At 42.7% G+C, this 16,924-nt stretch overlaps 1 protein-coding gene across 2 annotated transcripts in view; it reads right to left on the bottom strand.

The window, feature by feature from the left end:
* PHTF2 (putative homeodomain transcription factor 2) overlaps nt 1–16,924 on the bottom strand; it is a 182,476-nt gene that overhangs the window by 29,465 nt on the left and 136,087 nt on the right. For both annotated transcript variants that reach the window (XM_089685751.1, XM_089685757.1), the window contains 4 exons: nt 8,458–8,676; nt 4,991–5,119; nt 4,460–4,732; nt 2,275–2,406 (listed from right to left, as the gene is read on the bottom strand). In XM_089685751.1, the coding sequence (XP_089541877.1) occupies nt 2,275–2,406; nt 4,460–4,732; nt 4,991–5,119; nt 8,458–8,676 (753 nt within the window). The remainder of the gene's footprint in view (nt 1–2,274; nt 2,407–4,459; nt 4,733–4,990; nt 5,120–8,457; nt 8,677–16,924) is intronic.

Genomic DNA, 16,924 nt, shown 5'->3' with positions numbered 1-16,924 from the left:
GGCACTATTCCTCCCACGGATACCAACGATGGGGCACTATTCCTCCCACTGACACCAACGATGGGGCACTATTCCTCCCACTGACACCAACGATGGGGCACTATTCCTCCCACTGACACCAACGATGGGGCACTATTCCTCCCACTGACACCAGTGATGGGGCACTATTCATCCCACTGACACCAGTGATGGGGCACTATTCATCCCACTGACATCAGTGATGGGGCACTATTCCTCCCACTGATACCAACGATGGGGCACTATTCCTCCCACTGACATCAGTGATGGGGCACTATTCCTCCCACTGACACCAGTGATGGGGCACTATTCATCCCACTGACATCAGTAATGGGGCACTATTCCTCCCACTGATACCAACGATGGGGCACTATTCCTCCCACTGATACCAACAATGGGGCACTATTCATCCCACTGACATCAGTGATGGGGCACTACTCCTTCCACTGACACCAATGACATGGCACTACTCCTCCCACTGCAAAATTACAGTTATGAAGTAGCAATGAAAATAATTTTATGGTTGGGGGTCACCACAACATGAGGAACTGTATTAAGGGGTCGCGGCATTAGAAAGGTTGAGAACCACTGCTCTAGACCAAGGAGAAATGATCACCAATCAGAAAAGGAAAAACAACATGGAAAGGAGCACCAAACCATGGACCAAGTGAGAAGCTGATAAACCAGAACCCACCAAAATGGGGTGAACATACAACAAATTCCTGTTAGAAAAGAGACAAACCATAACCGTACTTGGTTAACAATGAATTTGATCAAGCCCCTAGTAGGAACAGACAGCAGCCAAGGAATTTAAAAAAAATATTAAAAAGGAAAACAAAACTTGTTTAAGTAGGAAGGCCCCAAGCCTCTATAGAACTGACTCCATACAGTAGTTCCTTGTTTCTTACCCCCATGTCTAAAAAGTTGTCAGGACAGCCAACCACTTTAACAATCAAGACTTATCAGAGATGAACCCTTCTGACTAGAAACAACCTACAAGGGGCGAGGAATGGACTCCTGATTCCATTACAGAACCCCAAATTCCGTACCACAAAGCCAGCATGCCATTAAGGGGTAAGGCACATCTGCAACACCCCAACCAGATGTGAGATGAAAGTTAAAAGCCATAAACTGATCAAATGGACTGAAACCTTGATGGAGCGGAAGATGAAGTTCGACACACTCGCACTAGCATGGTAGAAGCCCCTCTGGAACAAACCCTAAGAGGGATCCTGTTGGGAAAAAAAAAATCCTGCTAATTCTTAACTTCAAAGAAACAGGTGTAGGAATCTCCTTGACGAGTCAAGTGCTCCATGGATGTAGTTTCTGAGTCTCAGCACACTACTCTAAAGCTGCAGGGAGATAAGTTATTGACCCTGCAGAGGAAGAATCAAAAAATGCATACCTCTGTAATCACTACTTGTGAGGAATTGGGCGAGTTTACTCACAAAGTCTTATGTGGGTACAGTAGAGACCCCTGATGACTAGGCACTCTCCTGATGGAGCTAAGCAGTCCTCCTAGGACGTACACCCTATAACCATAGGGTAGCAGGGTTCCATACATCAGTGCCCTCAGAGGGAACAGATTAAACATCTTGGGAACCATTTGGAGAGTGTCAGCTGGGTTTACAAATTGCAGCAGGACTGTTCTGTCTGTGTCTAGGTACAGACATACTGCAGCCACATGGCGGTAACACAACTAAATTCAGAGTTATGAGGCCTCATGTGCTCACAAACCAAGGTAGCTGGTGGTCGCTAATGGCATGAAGGCAAGAAATTATTGTCACTGTAAAACGGACAGTAGGATAGGACCCACATGGGTAAGGGGAAATTTAGAAGGCAGCAATGTAAATAAAGTAGCTCCCAGTGCTCAAAAGTGAATCTTTAGCAACAGGGAAAGTGAGGTAATGCCAGCAGTTCTAGACCCAGGAAGTGCTTTGTGGCCAACTTGTTACCAGAACCCAATTCCCAAAGGTCACTCCCAGACTGGCGCTGCCACTCCAAAGCTTAAAGCAGCAAAATTTGACAGCATATGATTTTCTGTGTCCCTCAATAGACGAAAAAGAAAAAGGATTTCTCTGTCACACTACAGCATGTGAGCTGTACAGTTACATAGCTCAGGTAGGCTTCCACTAGACTGTACATACTTCTAAAACATGATGTTTAGAAATAGAAATGTAACAAACTGGTTCTGGCTTACGAAAGTAATTTTAGTGTTTTGAAGTGTGATATAAGTTGGGAAAAACCTTCACCTACCTTCAAGTATGATCGAAGAGAAAGCCACATCTTAATATTCTGAACTTTCTTCAGGCGGAAATGTGGTACTTCAGACTTGCGTGCTCTCCGCGCAGAAGTCAAATGGCCAAATAATTTTGCAAACAGTAATCTCTGAAGAGATATTAAAAAAATATCTGTCACAGAACAAAGATGGCAAATGCATAAGCAGTGTTAATTTTGACATCACATTTCGGTTTAGTTTTAGTCAGTCTTTTGGCTAAAATACCATTTTAGTTTTAGTCATCTGAATTGTTTAATTTTGGTCGACTAAAATCTCCAGACAGATTTTAGCTGACTAAAATTGAATGGGTTTAGGTAAATTGTAATGCATTATTTAAGCCTTTCTCTGAAATTTCCAAACTCATTTTATAAATTATGTGTAAAGGCGTCCGCTGTCATGAAACGGAATATACGAATATGAATAGGACATGTAGTTCCAGGCGCCGAGTAGGTACTTTAGCCCTGTTGAGGGCAAGCAGCATGGCTCACCCGTCAGGTGGAAGCATTCAGGCGGCAGTGCTACCACCAATTGCTTCCACACAGTGCCAGCATCTACCCCCCCTGAAATCTCCCGGGCTTCGCTTGCCCATCTGTGGGCCTGGGACTGGCTCACTACTGTCGGCTAGAGGGGAGGGAGGAGAGTGGACAAATCTGCTCCCCTCATCTTCTCGTCTTGACTCGGAAGTGACGTTATATGACTTCCAGGTCCCTGTTGAAAGATTTCCTGGACATTACATGACCCTGGACAACCTGGAACAGTCGGAGAGACCTCAAATCAGGGACCTCTGTACTGATAAGAGCTGGGGGAGATGGGCAAGGAGGAGGAAGCTGGTACTCACAATTTAGGAAGCAGGGGAGCCTGGTCTCTTCCTGAATGACATCCAATTAGCTGGGGGGCGAGCCAGCACTGAGAGGGAGGGACCTGGGGACTGGGATGCATGGGAGGGACTCAGGGACACAGCCAGCACCCCTTCCCCATTCACTTTCAATCTGCTTCTCCACATCAGTCACAGAGAGCCGAGCGGGAAGAGCAACGATCACAAGGATCCACCGTACATCACACTGACCGAAAGCTGCTACCCTCAATCCATACCTCCATCCACTGCACTACCCCACTCCTCCATCCACCAGACAAATGATCATCCTCTACTACCCTGAGGGTAAACACAGCCCTGCAGGGAAGGGGGTGGGAGGAGCTGCAGATAAGGATCATTTTAAAAGCGGAGCTCCACCCAAAAGGGGACGTTTCACTTTAATGGCTGCTCCCTGTTAAGGACTGACGCCTGTGGGGAGCGGGGGGGACCCAAAATTGAAAGGTAACTATTCCCACTTCCAGCGCAATCGTTTTCCATCCCTCCCTGTAGTCTTCTGGGACACGCGACAGGCTCCAGAAGACTACGACATCTTTCAGGATGTGCAGTGCTACTACCGCATGTGCAGTGGGCACCCAGCTGTGAAGCCACAAGCTGTTATAGCTGGGTATCCACGATAAAGATGCCGGCGCCAGGAACACAGGACGGCAGCTGAAACATTCTGCGAGGAGAACACTGCGGGATCGAGGGACAGGCGAGTGGCTGTTAAAAGTCAGCCGCTACAGTTTTTGTAGCTGCTGGCTTTTATTTTTTTTACAGTTTCACTGCAACTCCGCTTTAACAAGCGGACGATTACCTGCTTATTAAGACTCCTGCTCTCTGTGCAGATCTCCAGAATCTCCCACCTCCTGTTCTGCTGATAGGATGACATCGCTGGCGAGGAGGGAGAGCAGGGAAAGGAGACACAGGTATGGTCACATGGCAGGGAGTGAGCAGCGACCGCGGTCTGTGTTGGGCCCCATTCGGACCACGATCGCTGCTTACCTCCCACTGTGCAGCCTGGACATTTGCCTGGTGTGCCTATGGCCAGAGTCTGGGCCTGCTTGAAGGTATTGGTTTTAGTATCGAAGCATTTGCACAAGTACTCATGCAAATGCTTAGTATCGGCACCAATACTGGTATCTGTGCAGCACTAGTTTGTACTGAAGGTAGGGACCCCTTTTATGTTGTTAGCATAGGTGGATGAGAGAAAGCCTTTCATTTTAGCATAACAGAGCATCCAGAGCCAAGTCTCCTCAAAAGGAGCATAAAGTTTACACATTCATACGCATTTAAAGATTTGTTATACTCACCTGCTTGTATGTCCGCTCTGCAACGCATAATAAGAAAAAGAAAATCCAGACCAGGGAAACCCGTACAATAAAACTAATCACCACCATGGATATGACCATGATGTCACTGCTGGAGCCAAATGCAATGCTGTACAGTTCAGAAGCAGAGAGTGTTGCCAGCTGCTCCAAGTCCCTTGATTCAGACAGTCTAAATGCAAATGGAGTCAGACCCAGAATTAGAGAGATAAAGTTCCCAAAAATCTGATATCCAATTCCTGGGGTATAGTTGTTCACCTGAAATGTAAAGAATTGAAACTTTAGCTATTCTAATACACTGCATAACTGCTTGTTACATGGAGCAAGCAAAACAATAAGAACAATTCTTAAAAATGAATGAGGAACTGTGCTGTTCAAAGCAAACAGTTGTAAAGCGTTTCAGTCACCAATTTATGAAGTGGTTTGTAAAAAGAAACAAAAAAGAATTCAGAACATGTTTCCTGGAATGGTTATGGATGGAGATATGCTAAAAGTTCATAGGATAAGAATACTCACTCTGTTCATTATCATTCCACTGATCTCCAAAACAGACATATCTGCTTTCTTGCAGTCATTTCCTTCCCACACAATGGCACTGACTTTCTCAAGCCCAGGATTAGAACTGTGCAGCCAAGGTAGATGACTCTGTGAATCAGTAAAACATTATTAGGAAGTACATTTTATCACAGCACAAGGAATTTCTTATTAATCTAACCAAGGAACTTCAATACAATGCTATCCCAGTGACAGACCAAATTCTATTAAAGTTGCTGCAGTGATAATCCATAATGACAAGGTTTTGTATATCTGTGGGATTAACTTAATGATAAAACCTCAAAAGCGGCCAATTAACAATCCAAACTGAGGTGAGTTCTAGTGGTAAAAATGCAAAACAATATAAAAAAGTGCTTAGTGCAATATATGAACAAAATAAGAATACAATAACTGCGTAAGACTTCAGTAGGAAATGTGTAAATATACTGTAAATCATGTGCAAATACAATCTGTATACTATGCAAATTTTTCCACAGTGCAGTCTAATCTCAAAATGATTTACTCCCAGGAGTACAACAGTAAATATAAGTGTTCAAACACATCCTCAGCAGTGCGACTCAACATACAGCAAATGCAGGAGGAAAAAAAAAAAAAAAAAAGACAATTCTGTTCCACCACCACAGGTGTAACCCCATGTAACAGACTCCCCAAATAGGGATGACCAGTTACCTAAATAAACTGGTAATACAAGTGCTGCTATTAAATGCAGTACTGGTCTCCTTCCTTCACAGGTTTTTGGCACTAGTTCCCACAATAAATAAATGAGGCAGAGTGTAACACCAATCAGACATTTACATACTTGCATGTGTTTCATATTGGTGTCTTGCACATAATAGTTGCACATTCATTGTATTCCCTGAGATCTATTGGTGGCTCTAGAACTTTTTCACTGCCTGTGATATGGCAACACTTAAAACAATTATTGTAGTAGCTGGCTGCTGCAGACTACCGTGCCTTGATGGAAGTAATTCAAATTAATGCAGACTCATATCACAGGATTTTTATGATAAGAGTCTAAATAAAATTGAATTTGTACTATATATGATCTGTTTTTTGGCCCTGTTCTCCTTTCACACTCAGTTTCTACTCGACCAAATGGCCAGTCATTATCTTCCATACCTGTGGGAGCTGCCTAAGGAGAATCGTTCCCTCTATACTAAAGACCTAACTGAGAACACCTACAGCTTTAAAGGAGAAGTTCAACTTTTGACCAAAAATAATAAAATGCACATTTTTTTGCAGGTAAAAAAATATGTGCATTTATTATTTTTGGTTACAGGAGCCTGTAAAGGATTGGTGCCATGCAGGTCTCCAGAAGGTCTGCCAGTATATTTGCTTGCCTGTACGGGATGTACGAGCAAGCAGATATACTGACAGGAAGATTCACTGAGAACTACAAGCTGACAGCTGCTAAGGCTGTTGGGACTTGTAGTTCATTCATTCACAGAACACTGTGCATGAATGACACGACCCTGTAGGCAGAGCCTCGCACGGCAGCTGTTTTCAAAAAGAAACAGCTAGCATGGGGAACTTCTCCCCATACTTCTGTCGGAGGGGCGGGGGGTTGCAGCATTGGGAACATGTTACATGTTCCATCCTAAAAATGGGTGGAACATGTAACATGTTCCTAAAGGTGAACTTCTCCTTTAAGAGATCCAGAGCTCCACACCTTTTGCCCTTAATACACTTAAAGTAGAATTTAATTCTTAACACCGCTAATATTGTAAATCACAGCACCCTCCACAAGAATAAAACTGGCCAAAGTAACCACCCAGTAAACCATTTTTATGAAGTTTTCTGTGTATTACTGTGTAGTCCTTTTCATCCCCCATCTTTCAAGAGGTCTGCCATTTGTTTTCCTCATACCGGCTTCTGCCCATAGGTCACAATATTCATGAATCTTGCACATACAAAAGAAGGATGAATACCATATCAGGAAAGAAGAGACTTTAGAGAGTAGAGCACCTTGCTGGAGATATGCTGGGATGAATGACAATAAAAACATGAAAAAGGTCTCCTTGAAGCAGACTGTGCAGCTCAAGATGGCACCAGGGGGTAATGGGGCGAAGATGCTGCTGCAAAATTAGAACCATTTATCCACCCTGTGCACTCAGCTCTGATCACATACAGGAGAGCAAAAATGTAACACTGGGGAGTCTGAATGCCATGACACCTTGACCTTCTGATTAAACTTCTAAACTATAGTGACAAGGATACCATTCAAAACCAGCTACAGACCACACTGACTTTACCACTTACTGACTTTTGAATCATTAACATCTTGCTGGCTTGCTCCCTCCCCCAAGTCTGTTACAGTTTTTTTTTTTGTTGGGGCAAGTACCAATCTTTATTGGTACCCTAACCCACTTCTGTAATCCTCCCCTGCCTGAGCTCACACATGTACAGTGGGAAGCCAGCTATGATACCTCAGGATGCTACCGCCGGCTCCTGTATCCAAAAAGGAGGCGCTGAGGACCCACACTGGTAAGAAGAACCAGCTGTGGGAAGACAACACTAGACCTCAAGCAATGGTAAGAACCCGATTTCTAAATTTCAGCAGTAAAAAAAAAAAAAAAAAAAAAAAAAGAACTATTTCAGAATATCAGGGCTTTAATCGAAATACCCCGCCACCATGGGACAATAAATTTCTAAACTGAATTATAAAGTAGAACTAAAGGCAAATCTTTATTTTTGGTTAGAGTATGGGAGGGTTGTAACCCTTGTCAAGGTTTTTATGCCATTTGTGTGCAATTGAGGAGATATCCCTTCATTTCCTGTCTAATAATCAAAATAGGAAGTGGGAGGAAAGTGTCACCAGATCTACTGACCCAGTTGGAAGAATTCCCATTTCTTAGGGTTCCAGGGAAAAACCAAAATTTGGGATTTCGGCTTTCAGTTTTGATGAGAATGGCAAACATGACGAACAGCGTGGCTCCCCCCCTCCCCTATGGCTGTGACTGACAGCAGCGGAAGACAATGGATCCAGCTGCTGTGTCTGAGCCAATGAGGGAGAGACCTAGGAGAGCTGAAGCTTTTGTGCACATCGCTGGATCAAGATTGGACTCAGGTAAATAATAGGGAGGTGGAAGGGGAAGCTGCACACTGAAGGTTTTTTACCTTAATGCATAGGATGTATGAAAGTAAAAACCTTTAGCCTTTAGAACTACTTTAATTACTAGAAGGAAGGACCTCTTATATGAAGCAGACAGGCATGCATAACCTGGAGGCTTTAACTTCTCTAAAAACTAAAAAAATGCGCATATCTTGTAAAATCCAGATGAATATTTCACTTATAAAAGATTTACAAAATCATTAATTTTTTTGACAGCTACCTTATACAGCAATTGGGATCTTATACTAAATACAAAACTGAAAATGCATAATTAAACAGCACCCATAATCGAAAAAAGCAGAAAAACAATGAGTACCTGATGAAAAGGATCATCCCTATACTCCCTCTTCATGCATAAGTTGCCATGATTAGTGTCGGCATCTGTCTCACTGCTACAGGAGGAACGACATTCTGCACAGTGCAGCAAATCTTCCCACAAAACATCTTCAGTTTCTGACTCTGGTCTGGTGCTTTCAGAATCTTGTCGGGAACTCGAACAGCGGGAACTACAGCTGGTGCCTGATTTCTGCATATCCTAGAAGGTGACATAAATAATAATAAACAGTCAGAATCAGAGATTGTTGCTGGTCTCCTTCTGCTGCAATACAAAAAATTAAAAGGATTTCGAATCCACAAACATTTTCTCAAATATCATCTAATTATAAACTATATATTAAAAAAAAAAACAAAAAAACAAAAACAAAAAACTTTGAAATTGTTTCTATTTTATTTTCTTGCTTGGGTACTATAAGTAGCCTATGAAAGCTATGATTATATATTCGTTATGGACAATAAGAAAATACAGCAAAATTAATAAGCAACATTTACAGTTGAGCTCATAAGTTTGCATAACCTGGTAGAAATCGTGAAATTTTGGAATTGATATTGAACAAATCACTGATCATATAAAAAAAAATGCTTATTTAAAAGATAGTGATCATATGAAGCCATTTATTACCACATAGTTGTTTGACTCCTGTTTAATTATAATAACAGAAATCACCCAAATGGCCCTGATCAAAAGTTTACATACCCTGGAATGTTTGGCCTTGGTACAGACATACTAGGTGACACACACGGGTTAAAATGAGAATTAAAGGTTAATTTCCCCACATATGTTGTTTTTTACATTGCAATTAGAGTGTGTATAAAATGTTCATGAGTTTACATGGATGCACTGAGCAGGCTAGATACTGAGGGATGGGGAGCAGAAAAAACTGTCAAAAAATCTGCGTAAAAAGGTAATGGAACTTTATAGAGATGGAAAAAGATAAAAAAAATCTCCAAAGCCTTGAATATATCAGTCAGTAAAGTTCAGGGATCCCTTGATACCAAGCCAAGGTCAGGTAGACCAAGAAAAATGGCTGCCACAAGTGCCAGAAGAAGTGTTCAGGATACAAAGAAAACGCCACAGGTGACCTCAGGAGAAATACAGGCTGCTCTGGAAAAAAATGATGTGTTTGTTTCAAGGAGCACAATACAACGATACTAGAGCAAAAATGGGCTGCATGGTCGAGTTGCCAGAAAGAAGCTTTTACTTTGTCAATGCCACAAAAAGCCCAGTTACAATATGCCTGACAACACCTTAATACACCTCACAGCTTCTGGCACACTGGTATCTGGAGTGGTGAGACAAAAATAGAGTTTTATAGTCACAACCATAAGCGCTATGTTTGGAGAGGGGTAAACAAGGCCTATAGTTAAAAGAATACCATCCCCACTGGGATGCAATAATAATGACTATTGATGATTGGGGGGTGAGCTATAAAAGGCACAGTGAATCTTGTGAACATTATTGGCAAAATAAATGCAGCATGTTATCAGAAAAATACTGGCAGATAATTTTCATTCTTCTGCGCAAAAGCTGCGCATGGGATGTGCTTTGCCTTTCCAGCATGACGATGACCCTAAGAAAAAGGCCAAGTTGACCAGTCAGTGGTTACAGCAGAAAAAGGTGAAGGTTCTGGAGGGGCCATCACATTATACTGACCTTAATATCATCAAGCCACTCTGGGGAGATCTCATGTGTGGTTCATGCAAGATGACCAAAGACTTTGCATGACCTGGAGGCATTTTGCCAAGACGAATGGGCAGCTATGCCACCTGTGAGAACGTGCGACCTCATGGACAACGATTACAAAAGACTGCAGCACATGGTCACTGTTAAAGGGGGTACTACACAGTAGTAAGAACTAAGCATTTGTAGACTTTTGACCAGGGGTCATTTCAATGGTTTACTTGTTGCCATGTTTGACCCAGCTGTCTTGGTCCATGTTGGAACAAATGACAGAATACATGGAAGGTGGAAGCTCCTTTAGAATCAATTTAAAGAACTAGGCTGCAAGTTGAAGGGAAGGACCTCCAAGGTGATATTCTCTGAAATATTACCTGTGCCATGCGCAACTCAGGAAAGACGGGGAGATTAGAGAACTAAATGCATGGCTAAAGGCCTGGTGTAAATGGGAAGGATTTGGGTTTCTAGAGCACTGGGCTGACTTTTCATTGGGGTGCAACCTATATGCTAGAGATGGTTTGCACCTAAATGGAAGAGGGTCTGTTGTGCTGGGGGAGAGGTTTATGTGGAGGCTGGAACAGTATTTAAAATAGGATCGAGGGGGAGGGAGAATTAGATTATAATGGTGCAGCCAGATCAGGCAAGGGGTCAGTCCTTATTGGTGGGTGGAATGGGAAAAGATGGGGAGAGGGCTATGGCAGATCAGAAGGTTCCCATGTAACAAACAACCATTGGAACTGGTACCATTTGTATGAAAATAAAATATATGCAAAATGCATATGCACAAGGAGTCAATGAATTAAAGTGTTTGTTCACCAATGCCAGAAGTCTGCCAAGCAAAATAGGTGAGTTGGAAGCTTTTGTGCATGAACAGAACTATGATTTAATTAGTATTGCTGAATCTTGGCTTCATTCTTCATTAATATTCCTGGCTAAGTTCTGTTTCTGAGAGACAGGGTAAAAAGGAAAGGTGTTGGTGTCTGTATCTATGTGAGAAGTGATCTCAAAGCAAGTGTGAAACAGGATCTAGTTGATGGAGAGTGTGATAAGGCTGAAGCATTATGGGTGGAACTACACATGGGGGTGTACTACAAAGGTGATCATTGGAGTTTATTATAGGCCTCCCAGTGTTAATGAGGAGGTGGAGACTCAGCTCCTTGCACAGATTGAAAGGGCTGCAAGGGCTGGGACAGTGACAATAATGAGGGATTTTAACTACCCGGAAATTGACTGGAGTAATGGTACTGAAGGAACAGTCCCACACTCCAAAGACATGCTGGTAGGTACCGTATTTTTCGCTCCATAAGACGCACTTTTTTCCCCCAAAAAAGGGGGGAAAATGTCAGTGCGTCTTATGGAGCGAATATAAAGCGGCCGGTCCGGTATTTCTGCCGCCACCATGTCAGAATACCGGGCCGGCCGCTCAGCTGTTCTCTCTTACAGGGCCTTACTTGTTCCTCGCTCCAGCGCTGCACAGTCTTCCCGCGCTGGCTTCTGTGACAGCCGGGTGCCCACTGCGCATGCGCTTCGCTTTGTGAATGGTCCGGTGTCTTCTGGGACACATGACAGGTCCCAGAAGGCGCCGGGCCATTCACAAAACGCAGCGCTTCTCGCACATGCGCAGTGGGCACCCGGCTGTCACAGAAGCCGGCGCGGGAAGAAGAGAGAAGGACAACGCCGCAGAAGTGGGAGCGGGTACCTGTCAAATTCAGGTACCCGCTCTCCCTCCCCAAAGGTCAGCAGTCTCTGGTCATCTCCTTTACTGTCTGCAGTCTCTGGTATCCCCTGCACTGTCTGCAGTCTGGTTATTCCCTGCACTGTCTGCAGTCTCTGGTCATCTGTACTATGTCCGCAGTCTCTGGTCATCCCCTGTACTATGTCCGCAGTCTCTGGTCATCTCCTGTACTGTGTCCGCAGTCTCTGGTCATCTCCTGTACCGTGTCCGCAGTCTCTGGTCATCTCCTGTACTATGTCCGCAGTCTCTGGCCATATCCTGTACTATGTCCGCAGTCTCTGGTCATCCCCTGTACTGTGTCCTCAGTCTCTGGTCATCTCATGTACTGTGTCTGCAGTCCATTGGTTCAGAATTTATTTTCCCCTGTTTTTTGCCTCTAAAACCTAGGTGCGTCTTATGGAGCGAAAAATACGGTAATTGGATCCTGTCTAAATTGGCCCTAATATGTGTATGTATGAATGTGAGTTAGGGACCTTAGATTGTACACCCCTTGAGGGTTAGGGACTGATGTGAATGTACAATATATATATGTGTGTAAAGCGCTGCGTAAATTGACGGCGCTATATAAGTACCTGAAATAAATAAAAAGGGCAAAAATATATAAACCTACTACAGGACATTTTTATGGCACATTTCATAGAGGCCCCAACTAGGATGCTTTGCTGGACCTAGTAATCTCAAACCATGCAGATCTTATTAAAAATTTCCATATAAAAGAACATCTGGGTAGCAGTGATCATAACATGATTTCATGTATTGTTCGCTGTAAACATCAAGCACATACAGGAAAAATAAAAGCGCTCAACTTTAAGAAAGCGAATTTTCCAGGGATGAGAGCTGCTCTCCAAACCTGAGACTGGGAGGGAATATTGGTCTTGAACACAACACAAAAATGGGAGTTCTTCATAAAGACTGTATGTGAACACACTGCAAAATATATTCCTATGGGCAACGAGTTTAAAAGGCTAAAAATCAAACCTATGTGGCTTACGGCCAAAATAAAAAAAAGCTATAGATAATAAGAAATGATCTTTCATTAAAAATAAAAATGAAGGAACGCTATCGTCGTTTAAACGTTATAAAGAATATAACAGAAGATGCAAAAATTGAAAATGAAAACGAACGACAGATTGCAAGAGATAGCAGGACAAACCCCCAAAAATTCTTCAAATATATTATTAGTAAAAAGGTTTGGTCCGAGCATGTAGGCCCTTTACAAAATAATCTAGAGTGGGTGACTAAGGGAAAAAGAGAAGGCAAATTTATTAAATACCTTCTTCAGCTCTGTGTATACAAAGGAGCATGGGGGAGCTCTTGTCCATAATGGGTATGGTATTGACACAGCTCCAGTTGATTCACATTGGCTCACAATTGATATTATCCAGAAATATTTAGACAGAATAAAGGTGAATAAAAGCACCTGGACCAGATGGCATACACCCATGGGTCCTTAACCACTTGCCTACAGGGCACTTATACCCCCTTCCTGCCAAGGCCAATTTTCCGCTTTCAGCGCTGCCGCACTTTGAATGACAATTGCGCAGTCATGCAACACTGTACCCATGTGAAATTTTTATATATTTTTTTAAACAGATAGAGCTTTCTTTTGGTGGTATTTAATCACCTCTGTGTTTTTTATTTTTTGCTAAACAAACCAAAAACTGAAAATTTTGAAAAAAAAAGTTTTTTCTTAGTTTTTGTTATAAAATTTTGTAAATAAGTGATTTTTCTCCTTCACTGATGTGTGCAATGAGGCTGCAGTGATGGGCACGGATAGGCGGCACTGATGAGGCACTGGTAGGTGGCACTGATGGGCATTGACAGGCAGCACTGACTGGCACTGATAGGTGGCACTGACAGGCAGCTCAGATGGGCACTGATATGTGGCATTGATGTGCTCTGACGTCCTCCCAGAACGAGAGAACCGCCTTGCGCCCGTCATTACCTGTCATTTCAAAGCCATTGTTTCTCATTTTTAGGGACTCTTTAATGACTGGCATAGTACCACTGGATAGGTGTAAGGCCAATGTGGTGCCTATACTTAAAAAGGGGTTTAAAATCTTTACCAAGTAATTATAGACCTGTTAGTTTAACTTCCATAGTTGGGAAGATACTGGAGAGTTTAATAAAAGACCACACTGAGGAGTTATTGCTGGAAAAAATATTTTAAAAGCAACAGACAGCATGGATTCATGAAAGACAGAAGTTGTCAAACAAATCTGATTCCTTTTTATGAGGTGAGCAAAACCTTGGACAGAGGGGTGGCGGTGGATGTGGTATACTTGGATTTTTCAAAAGCATTTGACACAGTTCCCCCACACATGTCTAATGTGTAAGGTAAAGTCTACAGGCTTGGAAAAATCTGTATGTAAATGGATAGAAAACTGGCTAAAAGATCGTCTTCAGAGAGTAGTGGTTAATGATTCATACTCTGAATGGTCTAGGGTTGTTAGTGGTGTACCCCAAGGTTCAGTGTTGGGACCCTTACTTTTTAATATATTTATAAACAATATAGGGTCTGAGATTAAAAATCCCATTTCAGTCTTTGCAGATGACACCAAGCTGTGCAGTGAAATAACGTCCTTACAGGATGTCTCCAACTTACAAGCTGACCTCAATGCACTGTTTAATTGGACAACTATGTGGCAAATGAGGTTTAAAGTTTATAAATGTAGTGTTATTCACTTGGGGGCTAAGAATATGCATGCATCATACATACTAGGGGGGGTACAACTGGGGGAATCAATGGTGGAGAAGGATCTGGGAGTTCTGGTAGATCACAAGAGGGGGGGGGGGGGGGAACGGGTACCCGAATTTGACAGGTACCCGCTCCCACTTCCGCTGCAATCGCCTACGTGATCAGAAACGGAAGTTGTCCTCCTACCCTCCCTCCCCGAAGTCTTGTGGGACACGTGACAGGTCCCAGAAGAAAAGAGGGCCATTCAGGAAGCGCAGCGCTACTCGAGCATGCGCAGTGGGCACCAGGCTGTGAAGCCGCAAGCTGTCACAACCAGGTGCCCACAATGAAGATGCAGGCCTCCTGGAACACAGGACGGCCGGTGAAATGGGCTGCGGCGGGGGCAACGTGGGATCGTGGAACAGGTGAGTGGCTGTTTTTTAGCAGGCAGCTGCTACAGTTTTTGTAGCTGATGATTTATTTTTTTTACAGAGTGAGTGGAACTCCACTTTAAAAGGGGGGATATGATCAACATGTATAAATACATCAGTGGTTCATATAATGAACTCGGGGTAGAGTTATTCACCCTGAGGTCATCACAGAGGACAAGGGGGCACTGTTTACATCTGGAGGAAAAGAACTTTAATCTCCAAATACGGAAAGGTTTCTTCACAGTAAGATGTGAGAATGTGGAATAGACTCCCTCAAGAGTTGGTTCTGGCCAGCTCAGTGGATTGCTTTAAAAAGGCCTGGATACTTTCTTGGATACACAGAATATAACGGGATACTAACATTTATAGGTAAAGTTGATCCAGGGAATATCCAATTGCCTCTCAGGGGATCAGGAAGGAATTTTTTTTTTTTCCCTGCAGGAGTAAATTGGATCATGCTTTGCTGTTTTTTTTGCCTTCTTCTGGATCAACTACGGGTGTAGAGTTATAACTTTTTTTTTTTTATGGTTGAACTGGATGGACTTTTGTCTTTTTTCAGCCAGACTAACTATATAACTATATATGTTTTTAGTATTGTGCCATTCTATAGTTATTTTAAACACCTTCAGCAGCTGATTTAATCACTTGCCGAATATGCATTTTATTTATCTTTTAGTTCTCTGCCTAGGTTTCAGTTTATGTAGTTCCTTTCTTTTGCAACATCCTTTGGACTCTTGCGCATGTAAGGAATAACATATCTCCTTATGCCGCGTACATAAATAGAAAAACACAGCGCCGTAGCCTAGGATGGCAAAGCACTGATCTGCTCTTCCCTTCTCTTCATCCCCCTTCCTTCTTCAAGATAATGTACTGACTCAAGACTACATTGTCCACTATTAACACTTTCCTGTGAAGACCAGATGTTCAGGGAAGCAGTACAGAGAGCGAGCAGGAGCCAGCAGCATTAATCCTAGGTATACAATAATGCGGAGCAGGAAACGCTGCGGTCACATTTCCTGCACTGCATTTTAACTACACTGCTCTTGCAATCTGCTGCAGGTGTCAATGCAAAGTTACAACACCCCAAACACAGGTCGCAAACACATGGCACAAAACAACCAGGAAAATAGGTATCAGATTAGAGATCTAATCAATAGTTCCAGCTCTAGGGTAATATATACTGTATAATATATACTGTATATCCTTACCTGCCGTGTGACAAGATTTATATTGGTAAGAACAAAAGGTTTAGAATTCGGATAGGTGAGCATATGTGAGAAATTAAAGAGAAAAATCCTGAGAAGCCCTTAGCCAAACATTTCTGGAAGGTTCACGGGGGTAATTTAGATGGTATGAAAATCAAGGGCATATATGCCCTTAAATTATCACCAAGAAAGGGTGATTTTATTATGGTACTACTCAGGAAGAATAAATTGTGGATATACACATTGAAGTCATTGGTACCACTGGGTTTGAATAGTGAGATGAACCTCCAGGTATTTCTGGAGGAGTAAGAAAATAGAAGCTGGTTTACCAACCTTCCCTGCTTGGTCTCATCTATTATTAAATTCTCCACTCCCCTTTTCCATTTTCTTTAGATTGGTTGATAGATTAGGTAGGTGTATTCAAGTAACTATAGAGATTATAGTGATTTAGGGAAAGGTAAAACCATTACACAATCTGTGCACATTTCCCGCACTGCATTCTAATTGCAATCTGTTGCGGTTGTCAATGCAAAGTTACGACGTAGGAAACGCAGTGCGCTTGCCTGCACAGGATTGCATGTCACAAAATGGCTATGTGATCCGGTTGCGGTGAGGCTCCCAAAAAAGGTAACTGCACATCTTTGGTGCAATGCACTGAAATTTTAGCCCATTCAATGTAAAAAATTACACAAATTTCTGTTTTCTTTTCTTCAATTTCTAT

Source organism: Staurois parvus, unplaced genomic scaffold, assembly GCF_062004578.1.
Source record: "Staurois parvus isolate SC_StPar_1 unplaced genomic scaffold, SC_StPar_1.0 ptg000019l, whole genome shotgun sequence".
Taxonomy (NCBI): domain Eukaryota; kingdom Metazoa; phylum Chordata; class Amphibia; order Anura; family Ranidae; genus Staurois; species Staurois parvus.
Note: the sequence above shows the minus strand (reverse complement) of the source record. Positions and strands in the feature narration are given on the sequence as shown.